This window comes from Manihot esculenta, chromosome 1 (assembly GCF_001659605.2).
Source record: "Manihot esculenta cultivar AM560-2 chromosome 1, M.esculenta_v8, whole genome shotgun sequence".
NCBI lineage: Eukaryota > Viridiplantae > Streptophyta > Magnoliopsida > Malpighiales > Euphorbiaceae > Manihot > Manihot esculenta.
The window spans coordinates 2,585,393-2,604,513 of record NC_035161.2 but is presented as its reverse complement, the minus strand read 5'-3'; the positions used below and the strand labels follow the sequence as shown (position 1 = coordinate 2,604,513).

General features: G+C 34.5%; 1 protein-coding gene across 4 annotated transcripts; it reads left to right on the top strand.

Annotated features, from left to right (window-relative positions):
* Positions 1 to 5,935: 5,935 nt before the first annotated feature.
* On the top strand, positions 5,936 to 13,166 carry LOC110624222. Of its 4 annotated transcripts, none has more exons than XM_021769336.2 (4): positions 5,936 to 6,116; positions 6,919 to 7,377; positions 8,116 to 9,274; positions 9,707 to 13,166. In XM_021769336.2, the coding sequence occupies exons 2-4, from the start codon at positions 7,211 to 7,213 to the stop codon at positions 12,185 to 12,187; spliced, it is 3,807 nt and encodes a 1,268-aa protein (XP_021625028.1). In that variant the 5' UTR covers positions 5,936 to 6,116; positions 6,919 to 7,210; the 3' UTR covers positions 12,188 to 13,166. The 4 variants fall into 4 exon arrangements, with proteins under 4 accessions (XP_021625028.1, XP_043808213.1, XP_021625033.1 ...); XM_043952278.1 differs by lacking the exon at positions 5,936 to 6,116 and adding an exon at positions 6,123 to 6,511; XM_021769341.2 differs by lacking the exon at positions 5,936 to 6,116 and adding an exon at positions 6,123 to 6,745.
* Positions 13,167 to 19,121: the final 5,955 nt, after the last annotated feature.

Below are 19,121 nucleotides of genomic sequence, written 5' to 3'. Positions count from 1 at the left end.
AGTTTCCACACTATTGTGGATGCAGCTAGAAAAATGGAGGCTAGTGCCATCATTCAAGGAACAGTAAAACAACAGGTGGCACAGTCCTCAGGTTCCAAAACCCCGAGTTCAGAAAAATTTGACCTCTCTTCTCTAAATGCAGCTGCCACAGGAAGTAAAAAATGGAACAAATCCACTAGGAAGCCAAAGAAAAATAAGTTCTGGAGCAGATTGAAGTCTGGTCTAGGAATGGGTAGTGGTTCAAGCTCTGGTTCAGATAGCTCTGGATGTGTGAGGTGCGGTAAGCCACACAAAGGGCTTTGTCGATTTGGGACTACAGCTTGTTTTAGATGTGGGCAGGAGGGACACATGGCACGTGAGTGTCCCAATGCAGCTATGATGGCACAGTCCCAGCAGACAGCTTCTGGCAGTATGGCTCAGCCAGCAGCTTTAGCCACATCTCAGGGCAGAGGGTGAGGTCGAGGGAGAGGGACAACCTCTTATTCAGCAGGTTCCCAAAGGGAAGGTCCTTCAGCTCCAGCACGGATCTTCACCATGACATAGCAGGAGGCCAACACATCAAACACAGTGGTGTCAGGTAAACTCACTATTGGGTGTTCTGATGTGTATGCTCTTATGGACCTAATGCCTCTCATTCTTTTGTTTCTCCGAGAGCCGTAGATAGTTTGGGCTTGATAGTTTCTGGGCTAGAGTGTCCTCTTTGGGTCAGTGGGCCCAAGTGTGATCCATCTGTGGCAGAGTCAGTCTGCCGGTTCAGTCCAGTCTTTGTTGAGGATAAGTGCCTTCCAACTGACCTTGTGGTTCTAGATTTGACTGGTTTTGACGTTATTCTAGGGATGGATTGGCTCTCTACTCATAGTGCTACTTTGGACTGCAGAGACAAGGTAGTCAGGTTCAGAGAACAAGATGGATTAGAGGTCGTCTTTCGAGGAGACGAGATAGGTATTCCTAGAGGTTTGATATCTGCTCTGCAGGCTCATAGGTTGCTTAGGAGGGGTTGTCAGGGGTTTCTTGCTCATGTCAGAGAGGTCAATGGTCAGGTTAGGGAACTACCTTCAGTGTCCGTGGTCAGAGAATTTTTTGACGTTTTCCCAGACGAGCTACCAGGTTTACCACCTGTTAGGGAAATAGAGTTTGAAATTGAAGTAATGCCAGGAACCAGACCTATCTCTATTCCTCCCCACAGGATGGCACCTGCCGAGTTGAAGGAGCTAAAAGATCAGTTGCAAAAATTGGTAGATAAGGGTTTCATTTGACCTAGTACCTCACCTTGGGGTGCTCCAGTTTTGTTCGTGAAAAAGAAGGATGGATCCCTAAGACTTTGTATTGACTTTAGACAGTTGAACAAAGTCACTACCAAGAACAAGTATCCATTATCCAGGATCGATGATCAGTTTGACCAGCTAGCAGGAGCCGGTTGTTTCTCCAAAATAGATTTGAGATGCGGGTATCATCAGCTGAGAGTGAGATCCGGATATACAAATGCCATGTATATGTATTAGATTGTTTTGTATTAGAATTCACGAATATAATGCATTGCATAATTTACTGTTGATGTGGATGGATATTGGATGACCCACTAGCCCTCCAGTATGATATGATATGATATGATACGGAAGTCCAGGTCGAGGCCCATTCTACGCCCTTGGCATTATAGATATGTTATGTTATGTTTAAGAGGAAGTCTTGAGGAGCTCTCATTGAGGGCCGGACATTATTGGAATATGTAGAGGGTTACTGGTGACAAGTCCATCTTGATGTGTAATGTTTGTGTTGTGACGCATTTCATACGAGCATATGTTTACTAAACTATTTTTATGTTTTGCTCACTAGACTCTTGTAGCTTATCCCTTTCCCCTAACCCCAGGTTTGCAAGGTCAAAGATAGTTTAGGAAGTCGGCATAGTTGCTGGTATAGCTTTTGTAATAGCATAGATGTGGACATGTATTTATGAGTTATGTTTAAACTAAGCTTGAGGCATGTAATGTTCACCATACTGGAGCATTTGATGAGGGCTCTAGTATGGGATTATGTTTTCAGTTTTGATGCATGCACAGGTCGAGTTTTAGTTCATGGGATGTTTAAGTTTTTGTTATAATGTATGATCATGTATGGAATTTTATCAGGTACACAGGATGTATAGTAGGCTTGCTACGGGCTCCGACGACCTTAAGTCGATCTGGACCCTAGCGCCGGTAGCGGTTTGATTTTCAGATCGTTACACGATGGGTCGAGGCCATCTTTTGAAGGAAGTCTAAAGCCTTTGCCTCATCCCTGTGTAGTCAGACATCATCCTTCTAAAGTTCTACATATATGTTCCAGTTGGTCCATAGTTATCCAAAACCGCCGATCACCTTGTGGCGGAGGATAAAAAACTTGTTCTTCCAGCGCTTCAAGGAGGAGGGTATCCGGTCAAAAAGGGTCTAGAATTTTTTCCCACTGAAGAACCATAACCCTTCATTTTTTCAGGTACCCAACTGGTACAACTAGGAGAAAAGGACTACGCTCGGCTCAATATTATTGTTGAAGCAGACGAAAAGAAAAGCCACCAAAATCCTCTAGCTGTTCGGGTGCAATTGGGCGATTGATAACTTGTGGAAACAGAGGACTTCAATGAAGAATGACGTTCCTTTTTCGAGGAGCACGAGATGCTTTAACAAACTTTTTCATTCCCTTTCCAACCATATCTGCACAAAATAAAGAGTGAGTAAGTGGGGCAGTTAAAGGCAAAGAGATCTTAAAAAATAAAATACCCTATTTTGCGGAAGAGGGTAAGATCATTCAAAGATTCTATTGATTGGATGACTGAGGCAACTAAGCCTGTTCTGCTTTGTACTGACTCAGCCATGACAGAATGACATTCCTTACCGCTACATTTATATCCATTCGATGGGTCGATGCCATCTTCTGAAGGAAGTCTAAAGCCTTTGCCTTATTCCTGTACGGTCAAACCCCATCCTTCTAAAGTTCTACATATACGTTCTACACGTTCTAGTTGATCCGTAGTTGTCCAAAACCCCCGATCACCCTGTGGAGGAGGATGAAAAACTTGTTCTTCCAGTACTTCAAGGAGGAGGGTATTCGGTTGAAGAGGGTCTAGAGTTTTTTCCCGCTGAAGAACCATAACACTTCATTTTTCCAAGTACCCAGCTGGTACAACTGGGAGAAGAGGGCTACGCTCGGCTCAATGTTATTATTGAAGCAGACAAAGCGAAAAGCCACCAAAATCCCCCAAATGTTCGGGTGTAGTTAGGCAACTGATAGCTTGTGAAAATGGAGGATTTCAATGAAGAATGAGTCAATTAGGAACCGAAGACCCACCTTCAATTGTTCCTCGTACACCATGATAGTATCTTCGATAGGAATCTGATCGTCAGCACGAACATTCGAATTAGGAGCGCAAATTCGATAGACGTATCGGGAGATCCGATAATGGTCATGAAGACGGTCTATGTCCTTTTTAGTAAGCACCGAGGGGATGTCTATGACTAGTAGGTGTCGTTATCATGGACTGCCCTCAATGGAACGATAGGAGCTGGAGCACAGATGAGGCCACTGAAGACAAAGCTCAAGGTTGAACCTCCACCAGAAGTAATTGATGAAGAAGAAAAAGTAATATTCATCTCGTGAAATAGGAAAAAGGAGCGGAAGTAGGAGTTACCTTTTAGAGAGCGAAAGAATCAGAGCCGACTTAGTGATCGAATCTTTCATAAGTAGAATAAAATAGTTGAAAGCGAAAGTGGTAATTGTAGGAGAAAGGGAGATTTTATACTATGGTTTCGACTGCAGGTTTAAATGCGGTTCGAGAAGTAAGGCAGTTAGCATTCATGGTCAGAACAGGCGAAAGAGACGTGGGTATGTGGGGCCAATTCATGTATGCCACGTGTCCAAGATCGTGAAGACAGCTACAATCATCGAATCTAAAGAGTCGAAAATCAATGTAGGGACCTCTAATATGATATAATATTCGCCCAAAATATGCCATAAACTGTCACCATATGACTGAGCCATGTGGCAAGACCCACTGAGCTATGATATTCAGTCATGGAAGTGTCATTTGAAAGAAAGGAGACTCGGACATCATGATGGTCGATACTCCGAACAACAGAAGACTTGGTTGCTTGTCCTCTTCTAAGCCAGTTGAGTCCTTTATGATATAAAGTTGCCGTTAGAGGATAAAATCAAATAGATCGCCAATACGCCTATAATCGTGGGATCTCTTATCCACGGGCCAATACTAGTCGAATTTTTAAAAAATTCACTAATTAACCCTTTTTTTACAATATAAAAGTAAACCATATACAAAGTTCAAGGTACGCATTTTAAATTCAGAATACTTTCTTACACTCGCCTCTTTGTGATAGTTTATTGACTTGAGCATCGAAATTGTTGTCCATAGATACCAACCATCTCGCCCTCTCTTTTTGCAGTTTGACCAATTATTTTTAGTTTCATTTTCGACCACACCACAGAGTAAAAATATGAATTTAGCTAATATATAATCACCATTTGCAAACCATGTCTGTTTCAAATTTTATGTTATATTAATTTATTCAAAAATATGTATTTAGCTAATATATAATCACCATTTGCAAACCATGTCTGCTTCAAATTTTATGTTATGTTAATTTATTTGTAGGCTTAAGCTCAGTTTCATCCTTTTATTTATTGAGAAAACTTAGAACATTCTTAATTTTTATCTAAATTGGCTGCTAAGGTTCAATTTAACACAAAAACTCAAGAAATGCTTCTTGATTTTTCTTGATTTTGGACTAAATCAAAAAATCAAAAAATTTTATTAAAAAAATCATGAGATTTTGATCTAAACCAATAAACTAAGAAATTCAAAAATTTTTATTTTAGGTTTAGATTGAGTTTAAACTAAAATCTATAGGTCAATTTTATTAGTATTAAATTTATTTTTATCAAACAAATAGGGATATATCTTAAATAGAAAAATAATTATATCTAATAGATTTTCTAACCAAAATATAAGCAGTTAGAATAATATTACGAAGAATTTATCTAATAGAAATATCAGTTCTACAGTCTACTAAAAATTTATAATCATTCAAAATTAAATTTTTATATAAAATAATTTAATAAAAATACTCTTCAAATATTTATTTAAATTTCTACATAAGATAATTTGATAAAAATGATTCTCTTATATTTTTTATCTCTCAAATATAAATTATTAAAATCTTTCGAATAAATCATTAAAATTTTGACATTGAAGTTAATTAGATTGTATATATACTTTTTACCGTTTAAAAGTAAATTTATTCTTTTGAAAACTTATTTTCCAAAAATTATATTTTTAAAGAAGTAAATATTTTAAATAATTAATGTTAAAAAATTATAATTTAATTTTGAGATAGGATCAAAGAAGGTAATAAAATATGTGAACAAGAAAAAGATAGAGAAAGGTATTTACGTTTTTGTCGTGTAGTTACGCAACAAGCCAACATGGAGGGTTGTGGGGTTTATAATTTGTGAAGAAAGGAAGGGTTAAAAAGGAGAATTCATGCATGGGCCCACTGCATTGATAAAAATCAAGAAATAAATAAATGAGAGAATAGGACAATTTTGTATTTGTAATCCCCCGCCTCATCCCTCTATGTAAAGTTTGTTTCCTTGCTCTGTAAAAGCTTATTAAATTTTGGCATTATTTTTTTAAAAATTATTTTAAAAAAAAATAATATTTAAATTCTATTATTTTATAAAAAATAACTTATATTAAAAAATATTTTTTTAAAAAAATTTCAGGATAAAAAATTGATAAAATCAGGTAATATTATTTATATTTTTTTATTAGTAATTTCAAAATTAATTTAATTTACATTATTTAAACAATAACTCCAGAATTGTGGCGTTAAAAATTGTAGAAATTTGCTTTTTATTGAGAGCAGAGAGAGAGAGGAGAACCTGATGCACTTTTGACTTGATGTTCGAGTGGGTGGAGCTCTTTTTTCCTCCTCTCTCCGTAGCGCTCCCTCTCATTCTCTCTCCTCTCTTTATTATTATTATTATTTTTTCTAGGGGTTTCCCTTCTCCTAAGTTCTCATTCTCCTTCCGTTTCTTGCCAAAACCAACCTTCAAAAAAGTTTCTGAAGGTTTGTCTTACCAGAAGCTGCTCTTCAATTTCCGTGATTTTCGATATTTTTTCTTTTTTACTTCCTTCTTGACTGGGTTTTGTCTGTAGAGATCCATTTTTGGTTAAGAAGAAGAAAATTTTGGTGTGATTTCATGATCTCTGTGTTTGAGTTTGTGGGTAGTTTCAATACTTTGAAAATTCTTGCCCTTTGATTGTGAGTCTGGTCTCTAGTCATGGTTCTCTCTCGGAATTTCTTTTGGTCAGTTTTGTTACGATTCACTTACTATGTGAATATTGAGACCTGAAAATTCTTTGGGTTTTCTTTGGTTTCTTTCAGCTGTCGTTAAAGCCTGGGGTTTTGGTGCTTTGATTTTTGAGTTCAATTCTTTTTGGGTTATTGTCTTTCATGGACTGGTATAGCTTCGTTGATTAGCTCTTTCATTCCTTTGCTAGTTCTGTTTATGACGATAAATTCTTGCGTCTAATCTCTATTATCATATACTAAGCTTTTTGTAGATTTGATTGCTGGTGGTATCGTTGTGGATTGTGGTTGCTCAAAGTCTTAATTTTGAGCACTTTTCCTGGGTTTGCCACATAAAATAACAGTTATCCAGGATACTTTTAGGGGTTTCTACATCATCTTTTCATGTGGGTTTTATTCTTTTGCTTATTTTGTGGTTTGCTTGATCAATCAAAACGCAGATACTTCAATTTCACTCAATCTTATCACATAAAATAACGGTTGTAGAATCTGCTAGTTAGTCCACCGTATTCTTCTGGGTCTGTTCATCTCATGTTGTTTTTTAATATATCTGTTTCAGGAAGGCTGATGGATGAAGATTGTAGTTGGGTTCTTGATCTTAATGCTAGCTCCTTTAATTGTTGTTAGCTGACGGCTGTGCATGGTGTGAATGCTTTGTGGTGGGGTTTGGATTAGAAAGAGAAAGATAAAAGGAGAGTGAGAGGCCTGTAGTAGTGTTTATATATGCTGAAGTCTAAGAGGTTAAAGATAAGGCCCAGTGGAAGTGGAAGAGATAATAGTAGTACGAGTAGTTGCCGTGAAGCTTGTGACTGTTGCAAGAACAGCACAAGAAGAGAGAAGCTTAGCATCAGATGTTATCCATTGAAAACCCTCCACCAGATCCCTCATGTGTTTGCCAATTTCCACAACTGAATAGTAGTAGTGATGAGAGGGCTTCTCATAAACTTCCCTTGACAGAGTTAGATCTACCAAACCCACACCTTGATCATCATAACCCACTTCCCAATTTCTCTATAAGGTAAAAATTCCTGCTTTCTGGTTATTGTCTTCTTTGAGGATGAACAGTGCTACTTTTTTTTTTTTTTCTTTTCCCCCTTTTTCAATTTCCTTTGTTTTTGTCATGGCTCTCTGGCTATGCTAACTGCTTCCTTCTATTTCTTTGCTGATCTCAAAGTTAAGATCTTTTGTTGGGTCAGATCCAGAGATGCATGTTCCTTGTGGCTCAGATGGAGATGGGGCCTGTTTAGTGACACCCCATCTTGTCTCTATTTTGGTCCTTGATGAAGCTTTCTCTTGCTTTGCCTGATGATCTCATTCACGGCTCTTAAAGCACAAGCACCAAGCTTAGCATACGCTTCTTTGGTGTATATTCATGTCTTGAAGGATTTAGTCAATATTCACCTGCTCTCTCTTTTTTGATGCCTGTGATTTCATGTCACTTTGTGCAGTCCCTCTCGTTTTCTGTACTTGTTCTTAATAGACTCCAGACTTTTCTCCTCTCTTCACCAGATCTCAAATCTAGTTGTCTTGCGTGTTTCTTGGCTCTTTATCTACTCACTCACTGTTCGTAGGATTCTCTCGGAGTTCCATGAACCATATGTTACTTCTCATAAGTTTATCATATGTATGAAGGGTCTCATGCTTATCATGGTTTCAACTTTTTTACATGCTGAGTTGTAGCTTATTATTGCTTATGTCTTTTTTTGTTGCACATATTAATACCACTAAATAACGAGTACTTTGATATTTGCTGCAGAGATTATGTATTTACAGCCCGGAATAAAGATATCAAGAAGAGTTGGCCTTTTTCTCTGAAAAACTTGCAGCTTTGTTTGAAACATGGCGTGAAGGATGTGTTACCACCATTTCAGCCTCTTGATTCAGCAAGGAACCAGTCTCTTAGAATATGTACGGTAGAGACCACTCCACTTGAGAAGCAAAACACTAAAGATTTTGTTAAGGAGCCCTCTAGGCCAGAAAATTATGTGGTACTAGACTCATCTGATGATGCCCAGTTGAATAATAAGATAGCAGAATCTTGCATAGATACTAGTTCATGTAGATCTGGAGAAGAAAATGATTTTCCATCCACAACCACAAGTGTTTCTCAATCTGAAATAGAGTCACTTCCTGATAACAGACAATCTAGCTCACTTTTACAAACTAAGATTCGCAGGAAAAAATCAATTGCACAGGCTGTGGGACCTTCTGAGAGTAACAAGACCGAGAGCACCTTCCGGCCTTTGAACAGGAAGTGCAGGTTGATAGTGAAATTTGGTGGCAACTCTGGTCGTAACTCAGCTGAAGATATAGCTTCCAATTCTACTGCTGTGTCAGAAACCATGGCTTCCAAAGTTTGCCCTGTTTGCAAAACTTTCTCATCCACATCAAATACTACCTTGAATGCTCACATTGATCAGTGCCTTTCTGTGGAGTCAACACCCAAACTGACAGCTAATTCTAAGCTAACAAGATATAGGATTAAGCCGGGGAAGACAAAGTTGATGGTAGATATTTATAGGACAGCTCCAGCATGCACATTAGAAGAACTTGATAGAAGAAATGGTACAAGTTGGGCCACAGTTCCTAGTTTTCCTACTGAGGAAACTGAGAAAACTGAGACTACTAATGAAGGGAAAAAGCAAACGGTGTCACAGATTCATCCTGAAGATGTTGGTGATGTAGGTCCCGTCTATATTGATGCAAATGGCACCAAACTTCGGATTTTATCCAAGCTTAGTGACCAACCTTCAGTTTCAAAAGTAGGGAAGGATACTGGAGCTAGGGAACCTTTTAAAGAAGAGAAAGGAATCAAACACATTTTAAAGAAGAAGCTGGCACAAAAACATCATAAGTTTCTGAAACCTGCTCCTCAAAGCAAGAAAATTTTCTCTCACAAGGCCTATGGCTCCCAGGTACACTTCTCTTGCTTCCTACATTTGTTTTAGTTGCATCTTCTAGATTTAATGACGTTAACGTTTCCTGAGAACAAGGAATTTGAGGATTTGTTAGACCAGTTATTTTTCTTTCTTTGGTATATTAGTATGTGATACTTTATGGTATTTTATTTTGGGGGTGCAATATATATGTTAGACGCCTCCAGCTATTTTGGATTGACTCCATTATGCATGGGCCTTAGCGCTTCATTGTTGGGAATTGGTTTCATACTAATTTCTAATCATGCACAAAGGAGCTAGAACAATATAATTTGGACTTCTTTTTCCCTTCAAGTCCATATACATAGTGCTTACTACTGATGCACTCTGCACTTTGAATTACTTCTTTATGTGGATTCAGTTGACTTGAATATTCAGTTTATTTATTGTTGTCAAAATTACTGTTATCAGATTTCTATTTCTGGAGGGCGAGAAGAATGTAAAGGAGAGGCTAGAAGTTGTGAGAAAGAACATGTAATGTCAAAACAAACCAAATCCGGTGATTCTGGAACTTTAAGACCATGGGTTTGCTCAAAACGAAGAGGTTTTACCAAGAAGCTTACTAGTCAAGGGGACCGTCAACCTGTCAGATGTACTTGGCATTTGCCTCAGGATTTTCTGATCGACGATAGTAAATCAACTTCAGGTGATTCTCTTGCTGAGAGGAATCACGTTCAGCAATTTACCAATCAGTCTGAGAATCCTATATCTTCTTCAGAAAAAAGTGGGAAGATGGAGGAGTCCTTTCATAAAGTTGAAGTTAGCAACAAGAATGAGGAGTCTCTTGGTAGAAAAAGAGTGGGTCATCTCTTGGGGGAAGGCAAGACCAGTGACAACATGGAGAGCTTTTCTCCATCGATGAAAGCAAATTACAATCAATTGGGAAAAAATGGCAATTCAGTTCATGTAGGCTGCAAGCTCAGGCCTGCGAACTCTTCTGCGAATTATGCATCTTTGCTGAGCAAGAAGACAGTTAGTACTCGTGAAGATACAACCATTAATCCTGATGTTCCTTGCACTGGTAGTGCAAAATCTACACGGAATGATCATGTAATTGTAACTAAAGCAATGGAATTCTCCTCCTTTAGGAAAAACATTTTGTCCGATAATGGTCATTCTTCTGAGACTATATCTGTGCCTCGTAAAATTAAGAATTGGTCAGCCACTGAAAAGTCTCAAAGGTGTTTCCTGAAAAAAAGGAATGAAGGGGCAGTGACTTGGTATTCTGAAGTTGATCAAGAAGGTGATTTGATGCATGGAGATGCAGAAAATCATGTTGAAAATGAAGAAATAGCTGATGAGGAGTCTCATGAGAGAAGCATTGTCCTACACATTAGACAAGGAAGAGGGTTGTCAAGTATTTCTCAAGGGGAGGAAGCGTTGGCTTTGAGGAGCTCAAAAACTGCAACTTCGTGTTTTCATCATAATGTTCAGGTAAATGCAGATTCTTCATCTGGAATTGGTGATGATTTGCTACAGAAAGCCGATTATGTGGACAATGGTAGAAAACAGGTCCATATCTATAAGGATGGCATTGTTGTTGAACTGTCTTCCAAGACTTCTAATGACAGGAGCTCAAGAAGCTTAATTAAGTCAGTAGACTCAGAATTTTACAAGCTCGGTGATTCCTTGAAGGTCCAATCTAACTCTCTCCGATCTGTTGAAGATTATAGAGGGCTTTGGTGTAGGAATGAAGCACCAAGGGGTCCAACTGAGTCTGATTTTGTGAATGACCAAGAGATATTTTCTGCTGATGAAGTTGGCAACTGCATGGTGGGACAAGATGCTGATGTAGGGTTGGAGTTGGATTCAGTAGCTGGGCAAGGGAGCTCTTTTCCAGAGGTTGATCCAATACCTATTCCAGGACCACCAGGGTCATTTTTGCCAAGTCCCAGGGATATGGGATCAGAAGATTTTCAAGGAAACTTCTCCCTTACCACAAGCCAGGTTCATTCTTCTCCAGATCAACATGATGTGATTGATGGAGATTTGTCTGATTCGCCAGTGTCTGCAGCATCCAGTATATCTAACTCCATGACAGATAGATCTGTTTTTAATTTTTCTGAACCATCTTTTTCAGTAGGACCTCATATTTTTCAAGAGAAGATTAAGTCAATGGGTACTAGTGTTCAGCCTTCAGTACAAAGTGCTGGTGCTCAGGCAACACCTGCAGAAATTGAAAGAACTACTTTTGATGGTGAATATTTGAAACTTGATAAGCTCTATATTGAGAAGGGCTCTCCTTTCAAGAATGATCAGCCATGCTGTTGCCAGAGGAAGGAGAGATTTTCTCTGGGTGTTGCTTTAAATTTTCAAGATTCCCAACTATTAAAACGACGGAGAATGGCTTCAATCTCTGTGCCTGCTAATGGAAAGCATATGGATTTCAACTCCAATCTAAGGCCTGCAAATTTGGATGGGAGGCCTGAGGTAGCTCCTCCAATTAGTTGTGCAAATTCAGGCCCCAAGAAGGTGATTCTCCCAGTCATTAAGCCCCTTGCAGGTTCTGTTCCTTTTAAGGATTCCCCAAATTCAGGAGTGAGGGTTTTAGGTCGAGCTGATACTGATTCTGCTAGTCCATCTGCTTCCAATCCTATCCTTCGTCTGATGGGAAAGAACTTAATGGTGGTTAACAAAGATGAAGATATGTCTGAGCCACTTGGGGGAGTCCAACCATTTGTTCAGAATAACCATCAAACGTCTCCTTTTCTGGCTTTCTTCAGAGCCTCTCCTGGCAATATTCAGAATCATGACTGCCATCCCTTACCACATACGAGCCAAGCTTCTATCAACTGTGGTCAGAACTCACATAAATTAGGTCAATGCTTTGATGAGGGGTTGTCAAATGGTTTTAGAAGCAAATCTGATTCAAGGTTACCTCTACGCACCTGACTACCGGCAGCAATATTTCACGACCAACTTACAGATTGCAGTTTTGGAACATCCATGGAGTGTCATGAGTATAAAGGTGATTACAACATTTCAAGCCAACGTGATAGGCTAAAGAACAGACTAAATGACCTACATATAAAATGGAGAAAGTTAAAACAACTCTTGACTGCCATTGTCAACGTAAGGATTCCTCCACAAATCCAGTAAAAGAAATTATCATCATTGATGACGTCCCTGGAACTGAAAATGTTGTGAAGGTGGGAGAGGAGGCCAGGTTGCTTCTGGCATCTTGATTCTAGCAGCTCCAAATTGCAACCCAAGTTGTGTGCATCCTTTTCTTGTTACGAGTCCCATGAACGTCCTCTCCTTCGTGAATCACCTATTGTGCGGACTGCTGGCTTCCACGGAACCGCAACAAAGCTAAGCAACTCAGGCCCTGTAAGGCGGGGATGTACTTCAGAATGTCCTGGTGCGCTGCAACAGAGTCCCTTTACTGCTGCATCATCCTCAACTGGTCATCTAAGATCTGCAGCACTGCATTTCTCCAGGATTTTCATAGTCAAAGTACTTCAACTCGTATGGTCGTTTCTGCAACATTGTGCTTTACTACGTTGTTCATCAATCAATCAAGAAGCAGACTTTAGCATCTACCACCTGACTACTGGATGCAAGAAACTTCTACAGCTGAAATCATGGCAGTTCGATCAAAGACAGCCTGCATAAGTTTAGCATTTGGGAACTCAGAGAAACATTTGTATTCATTTCTAATGCCCTGGATGTTGAGTCAGATTTTAAGCAGTTGTTTAGGTTTCTGCTTAGGCAATCTCCAATTTGTCCGAAAGACTAGATAATGTATAAGGAATCCTTGAATAACAGTTGACAAGGAAACTTGGCTGAAAGACAAGAAGTCAAATTTTCCTACAAAGTTCTCGCCCTCATTTTTCTTTTTATATCATTTCATTTTATCTTCTACCTTTCACCTGAGGTAAAGCCAAGTGTTCTCATAAAGAATTATCATTTTTTTTTTTTACGTGAGCTGTGTTTTCCAATATGTTTATCATTTTATGCATGCTATACAGGGAATGCATTTATTATCTTTATATATGCATGTTGGTCGTAAAACAACAACCTTCACTGTGAACTCTTTTCCTTTTTGGGTCTTAAATTGAACTGTTAAACTGTTTTCCATTTACTGTGTAATGGGATTCCCATGCAAGGATTGCAGCCTTGCTATTGAAGTGAAAGGGAAGAAACTGTACAGAGAAATGGAAATACCACTGTTGATAGAAAATAAATGTTGAAGTCACTTTCTTTGATTTTTTAGCTAGCAAAATTTGAATATGGATGCATGCATGGAAGCCTTCTATGATGAATGCCATTGCCCAAAACTCACCAGAATATTGGAAGAAGCCGTCCAACACAGACCATTCTGGTATATATGTATGTGTGGAACAAAAAAAAAATTGCATAAGCAATGTAGGACCCTTTGAGAGGGAGAGGTAAAAAGAGAGATGGAGAGAGAAAAGAAAAAAAAAATCTCAAATGACAGTCACCGTAGATTGTTTTGGTCATTCTCACCAGCCTTTTCTTTTCTTTTCTTTTCTTTTCTTTCCTTTTCTTTGTTTCAATTGTTTCTGTTTGCTTCGGTGCTTATATTTCGAAGCAAGAAGCCAGATGCATATGTGGAAGCCATGAAATATAGCCGTTGTATGATAAAAGGAAGAAAGTGTACGAACTTGATAATAAGAGAGAGAAGAGAAAATATAGTCAAAGGCACTTAGCATTATCTAGCACTAGCAATATATTTTATTATTGTGGGGCCACTACTAAAAAAGCTGGATGCAGTACTGTACTTCATTGTTTTATTCATTAATGATTTATTTTTTTAAGAAAATTATTTTATAATTTTGAAAGTAATTTTCTTGCTTTTATAGTAGTTTATATTTAAATTTAATATTATTTAATATATTTTAAAAAATTTATTAATTTACTTTCTCAATTAATTTTTTTATTAAATATTTTATTATTTATTTTTTATAATTTTAAAAATTTTATTAATTGATTTTTTATTTTTATTTTTTAAAATATGACTAACGAAAAGTCTAACGGTCATTAATAAATCATGTCTGATATTTGGTTATACGAGCCGCAACATATGACTTGATTTATTTTTTTTCTTTATTTTTTTTATTTTTTTCCAGTAATAAAAGTTTTTTGATTGATGGTTGGCAGCTCATTGCAATTTTTTTTCATATTATTGTATGACAATGGATGTCGTTTTGGAAAAAAAAAACTCTTAATTTACTAATTTTAATTCATAATTTAGAAATAAAAGGGTTGAAATTTTTTAATAAATCAGTCTAATATTGATTTAGACTTTAAATTATTTATTAAAATTAAAATTTTTTTAATTTAAGTTAATTTTAATTAATTTAATCTGATGCATTTTAAATTTTAAATTAATTTCAAACTAAATACAGCGAGAATGAGTTTAATTAAGTATGAAGTATGAAATTTAATACTCTTTGCACCAATTTCTACTCTCTCAATTTCCATTCCTCCTGTTCAAAAAAAAAAACTTAATACTTTTTATAACAATTTGTAAATTAGTACTATTATGTTTAAAAATTAAATTAATTTAAAATTTTAATTTAATTTTTTATTCATTTTGATTCAATTCCGTTTTTAATTTCAAAAATTTCAATTATTTTAATTTGATATTAGTTAAAAAAAAAATTAAATCAAATCAATTAGTGATAATAATATATTATTTTTTATAATATAGAGATTAAATCGTAATTATTGAAATATTTTAATCAAATTTTAAAATATAAAAAATAAAAAATCTATTAAAAATTTAACCAAATTAAATTAAATCAGATCGGTTCGATTCAAATTAATTTATACTTAAAATCAATTCAGTTCGATTTTCATAAATACTCAAATTTTAAATTTTAATTTATTCAAATCGATTCGATTTTAAATTAAACCAACTGATTACTATCCTATTTAATTTAAAATTTTAAAATAAAATATAATCAATTTGGTATATTTATCCAAATTTTAAATTTGTGTTCTAATTTTTTTCAAATAGATATTTTAATTTGGGAGACTTTTTCCTATTTCATATGGCATATACATTTGATAAGTTTATGTGGTATATGAATTTTATAAAATAATAATTAAGAGATCCAATGATTCTAAAAATTTAAATTTCTTTTGCTCTTTTAACAATTTAATCCAATTAATTAAAAATTATGTCACATCCAGTATTACAGTCCACGTGACTTTTTTTTATTGCAGATTAGTGGTTCAGCTGACATAAAAATAATCAAATTTAAAAATATATATTTTTAATCATTATGTGTTATATAATAAATTAATTATTTATATTTATTTATTAATATAATAAATTAATATATACTCTTATTAATTATTTTATATATTAATAATAACCAATAAATATAATTTATTAAATAACGAATATATATTAACTATAATTAATTATCACCTACTAATTATTATTAGATATATTTATTAGCTAAATTAAACGACCTTTAAAATTGAGTATTATATGTTAAGGGAGTGAATGAAATAGATTTTTTTTTTCTAATTTGAGTATTATATGAAAAAGAATAGTTTTTTTTTAATTTGACTAAATTAATAGTGCTTTATTTTAAGGGTATTTATTTGGCTAAATTAGAATGTAGTCTTTTCATTTTTTAATTTAAATTTTAATAATTAGTTTTATTTTTTAAAAGGATATGTATTTTTGCGTTTGCTTTTAATTTTTTTCCTTAAAACAAGTAGGCTTCTAATTATCAAAAGACCTATTGGCTAGAAAATGCCATAATTTTACTTTTATTTTTAAAAATTATAGTCAAAAGTTACAATATTAGATCATAAAGTTCTAATTTATATTTTTGTTGTACTTGTAGTAATTTGACCATTTAATTTTGAGCAGATATGAAATCAGCCACGTGGCATACCAGATGGTATTAATTTAAAATTTTTTATTTTTACCTAAATGTCACATAAACACTTAATTCTACTTTAATTCATATTCACTCACACATTCTCTAGAAACTCATTAACTAATAGAATGATAATTTTACAATTATATGCGTAATAGATATATATCGGACTCTCCTTGCTTAACAGTAATTTTATAATGAGACTCGTCTTAAAATATGCTAACTAATAGATTGATAATTTTGCAGTTATAAGCGTAATAGATATACGTCGGACTGTTCCTACTTAACGGTAACTTTTAATGAAACTCGTCGTATGTAGGGAAGAACGAGTCTTCATGACGAATCGAGTGTTTGAAATGTTTGAATCTTCCTTCTTTTGTGCATAACCGGCATTACTTACTTAGCAAATTCTGACCATGTAAACCTATCTTGTGGTGACAGCTTTAGATGATTGTAATATGGTATCATCAAGATATCTTATTTTTCACTTGAATCTGGTTTAATTTATTTATTTAATTAATAATTTAATTTTAATTAATAAATTTAGAGTAAATAATCCTAAAATAATATTTATTTCTTAATTCATTCTAAAATGTTCCCTCATATTATTAATTTTAAGATAAAGTCATTTGAGTATCCTATAGGCTCTGAAAAACATTAATATCAAGAATTAAATTACAAATATGTAAACAAAATCAATTCAAATAAATTAAAAAAATTAATAATTCAACGTATATCAAGTCTCCTAGTAAAAAAAATGTAGTTACTTATATTCAAGAATTTAAGAATAAACTCAATTTGAAAAATTATCCAAAATCATTCTAAAATAATTATGAATAACAAATCAAAAGAATTAGAAAAAAAAAAAGTAAAAACTTTATATGTGGATTTCTCTTTGTACATTTTTCAATTATTTCTCTTTGAATTCTTCGTAATTTTCAATATAGGTGTTTAAAAATGGATAAAAATTCCTTTAATTACTCAACTGCGATATATTATGATATATTTATATTCTTTTGAAACTCCTAATTTGTAGTCTAGAATAAAAAATAAAAAATTAAGATTTCTAATAAAAACATATGGTGTTTTGCGTAAAATCAAAGGAAATACGGTATTTTACTATGTAATTTGGATTTCAAAATTTCATCCAAACATTGGAAACATGGCTAGCTTAAAAAACACTACTCCATATTGTTTTAGTCAAACACTCTCTAAATTTTTTTGAATTTTTCCTTAAAATACCTCCTTCACGTGTTTTGATCTATCAAAAAATTAAAAATAAAGTAAAAATATCAAATAGCAAATAAAACTAAGAATCGTAAAATAAATATAAAAATCTAATAAAACTAAAAAATCAATTAAATTAAGTAGATATAATTTTAAAAATATATAAATAATTGTATAAAATTTCATTGTGTATCACGAGGCAAGTAGGTTGAAAAAATCAAATAGATCCAAACTGTAGTAGAAGATATTGTTCTCATCAACGAAAAAGAAAGGCTTACTAGCCACGTAAGGGTGACAGGGAATGTAACAATGGTTGAAAATTGGAATCAAAAGTGGGACTCCCTTTAGCGCATTTCTCGTCACCCTCCATTCCTTTCTCATCTAAGATGGTCTCAAATCCCACGACTTGGATAACATAGTATGGTGTGCAATTTGAAATGAGATAGCAATGAAAAGAAGATTGAGTGAGGCACGTAGATGGAGGTAAGCATCGAATGATTACCGGTCTTGGAAGCCAAGATCGACATGCAAATCCATAAAGAGTACAACACAAAAATTAGGAGAAAAAGAAGTAGTTGAAGGAGCAGCAACTCAAGAAGAAAGATTGAGTGAGAATAACCTAAATGCAAGAAATTACAATTTATTTTAAATTTGATTTAATTTATATTTTAATTAAATTTAACAATAAATATTTTGAAATTTTTTAAGAAATATATTATTTTAATTTAAAAATAAATTAATGAATTTAATTTAAATCTAAATTATCTTTAAATGAATTTAATTTTGACCAAAAACCACTTAAATTTACTAATGGAATAGTAATAAATAAAATTAAAACGTTTATGAAGTTAAAAAATTGATTAGTATTTATATTAATTTTAACCTTTAAATATTATAAAAAAATTTAAAATACTCTTGATACAGAGGACTAATTAGTAAAATTTTTAAAAAATTTGAGGGATCAATTAATAAATTTTTTAAAATAATAGAGACTAAATAGTAAAATATTTAATAATAAATAAAGGTTAGATATAAATGTTATTTTTTATAAATAATTAAATTATTTTATTCAATAAACTTAAATAATATATTTGAAATAGAAAGTTTTATTGTTAATATTTGATGATCTGACATCCAGAAAATAGGATTTTATAAGGGTTCCGTGAAACTGGAAAAAGTTTAGACCTAGAGGAGAGTATTTCTCCTTTTATATGTTTTCTTTTGTCTGCCAGTGACGTGTAACAGAATGTATGTCATTAGGCCATCTGTCCTGTCACATTGATATGGACGTACGAGGAAATCAGATCGCTGCCCCATGCGTAACGGTCCTGATTCTTCCGGACGCGCGTACGGATGGTCCCAAGTGAAGGATGAGTAGGTCTTCTTCCTGATTATGGGCCGGACCGGATGATATGATATGTTCTAAACCCAGAGAGGATTTTATTCATCGGGCCCAAAGGGCTAGGCCGGCCTGATTGAAGAGATTGATGGGAGTCCGATCTCCAGACTGAGTGGACCGGACTTGATGCATATGATGAGGCTTGAGGGCCTCTAGATGATGGGTTGGTGTCGTGGACCTGGCCCCAGACCGGGGTGAGGAAATCCAGCGATCATCAATATTATATTTTTTTTTTATTTTTAATAAATATAACAATCTATCAAATATTTTTTATTATTTTATTTATTTTTATTAATAAATAACTTAAATTTTGTATTTTAAAATTATACTATGT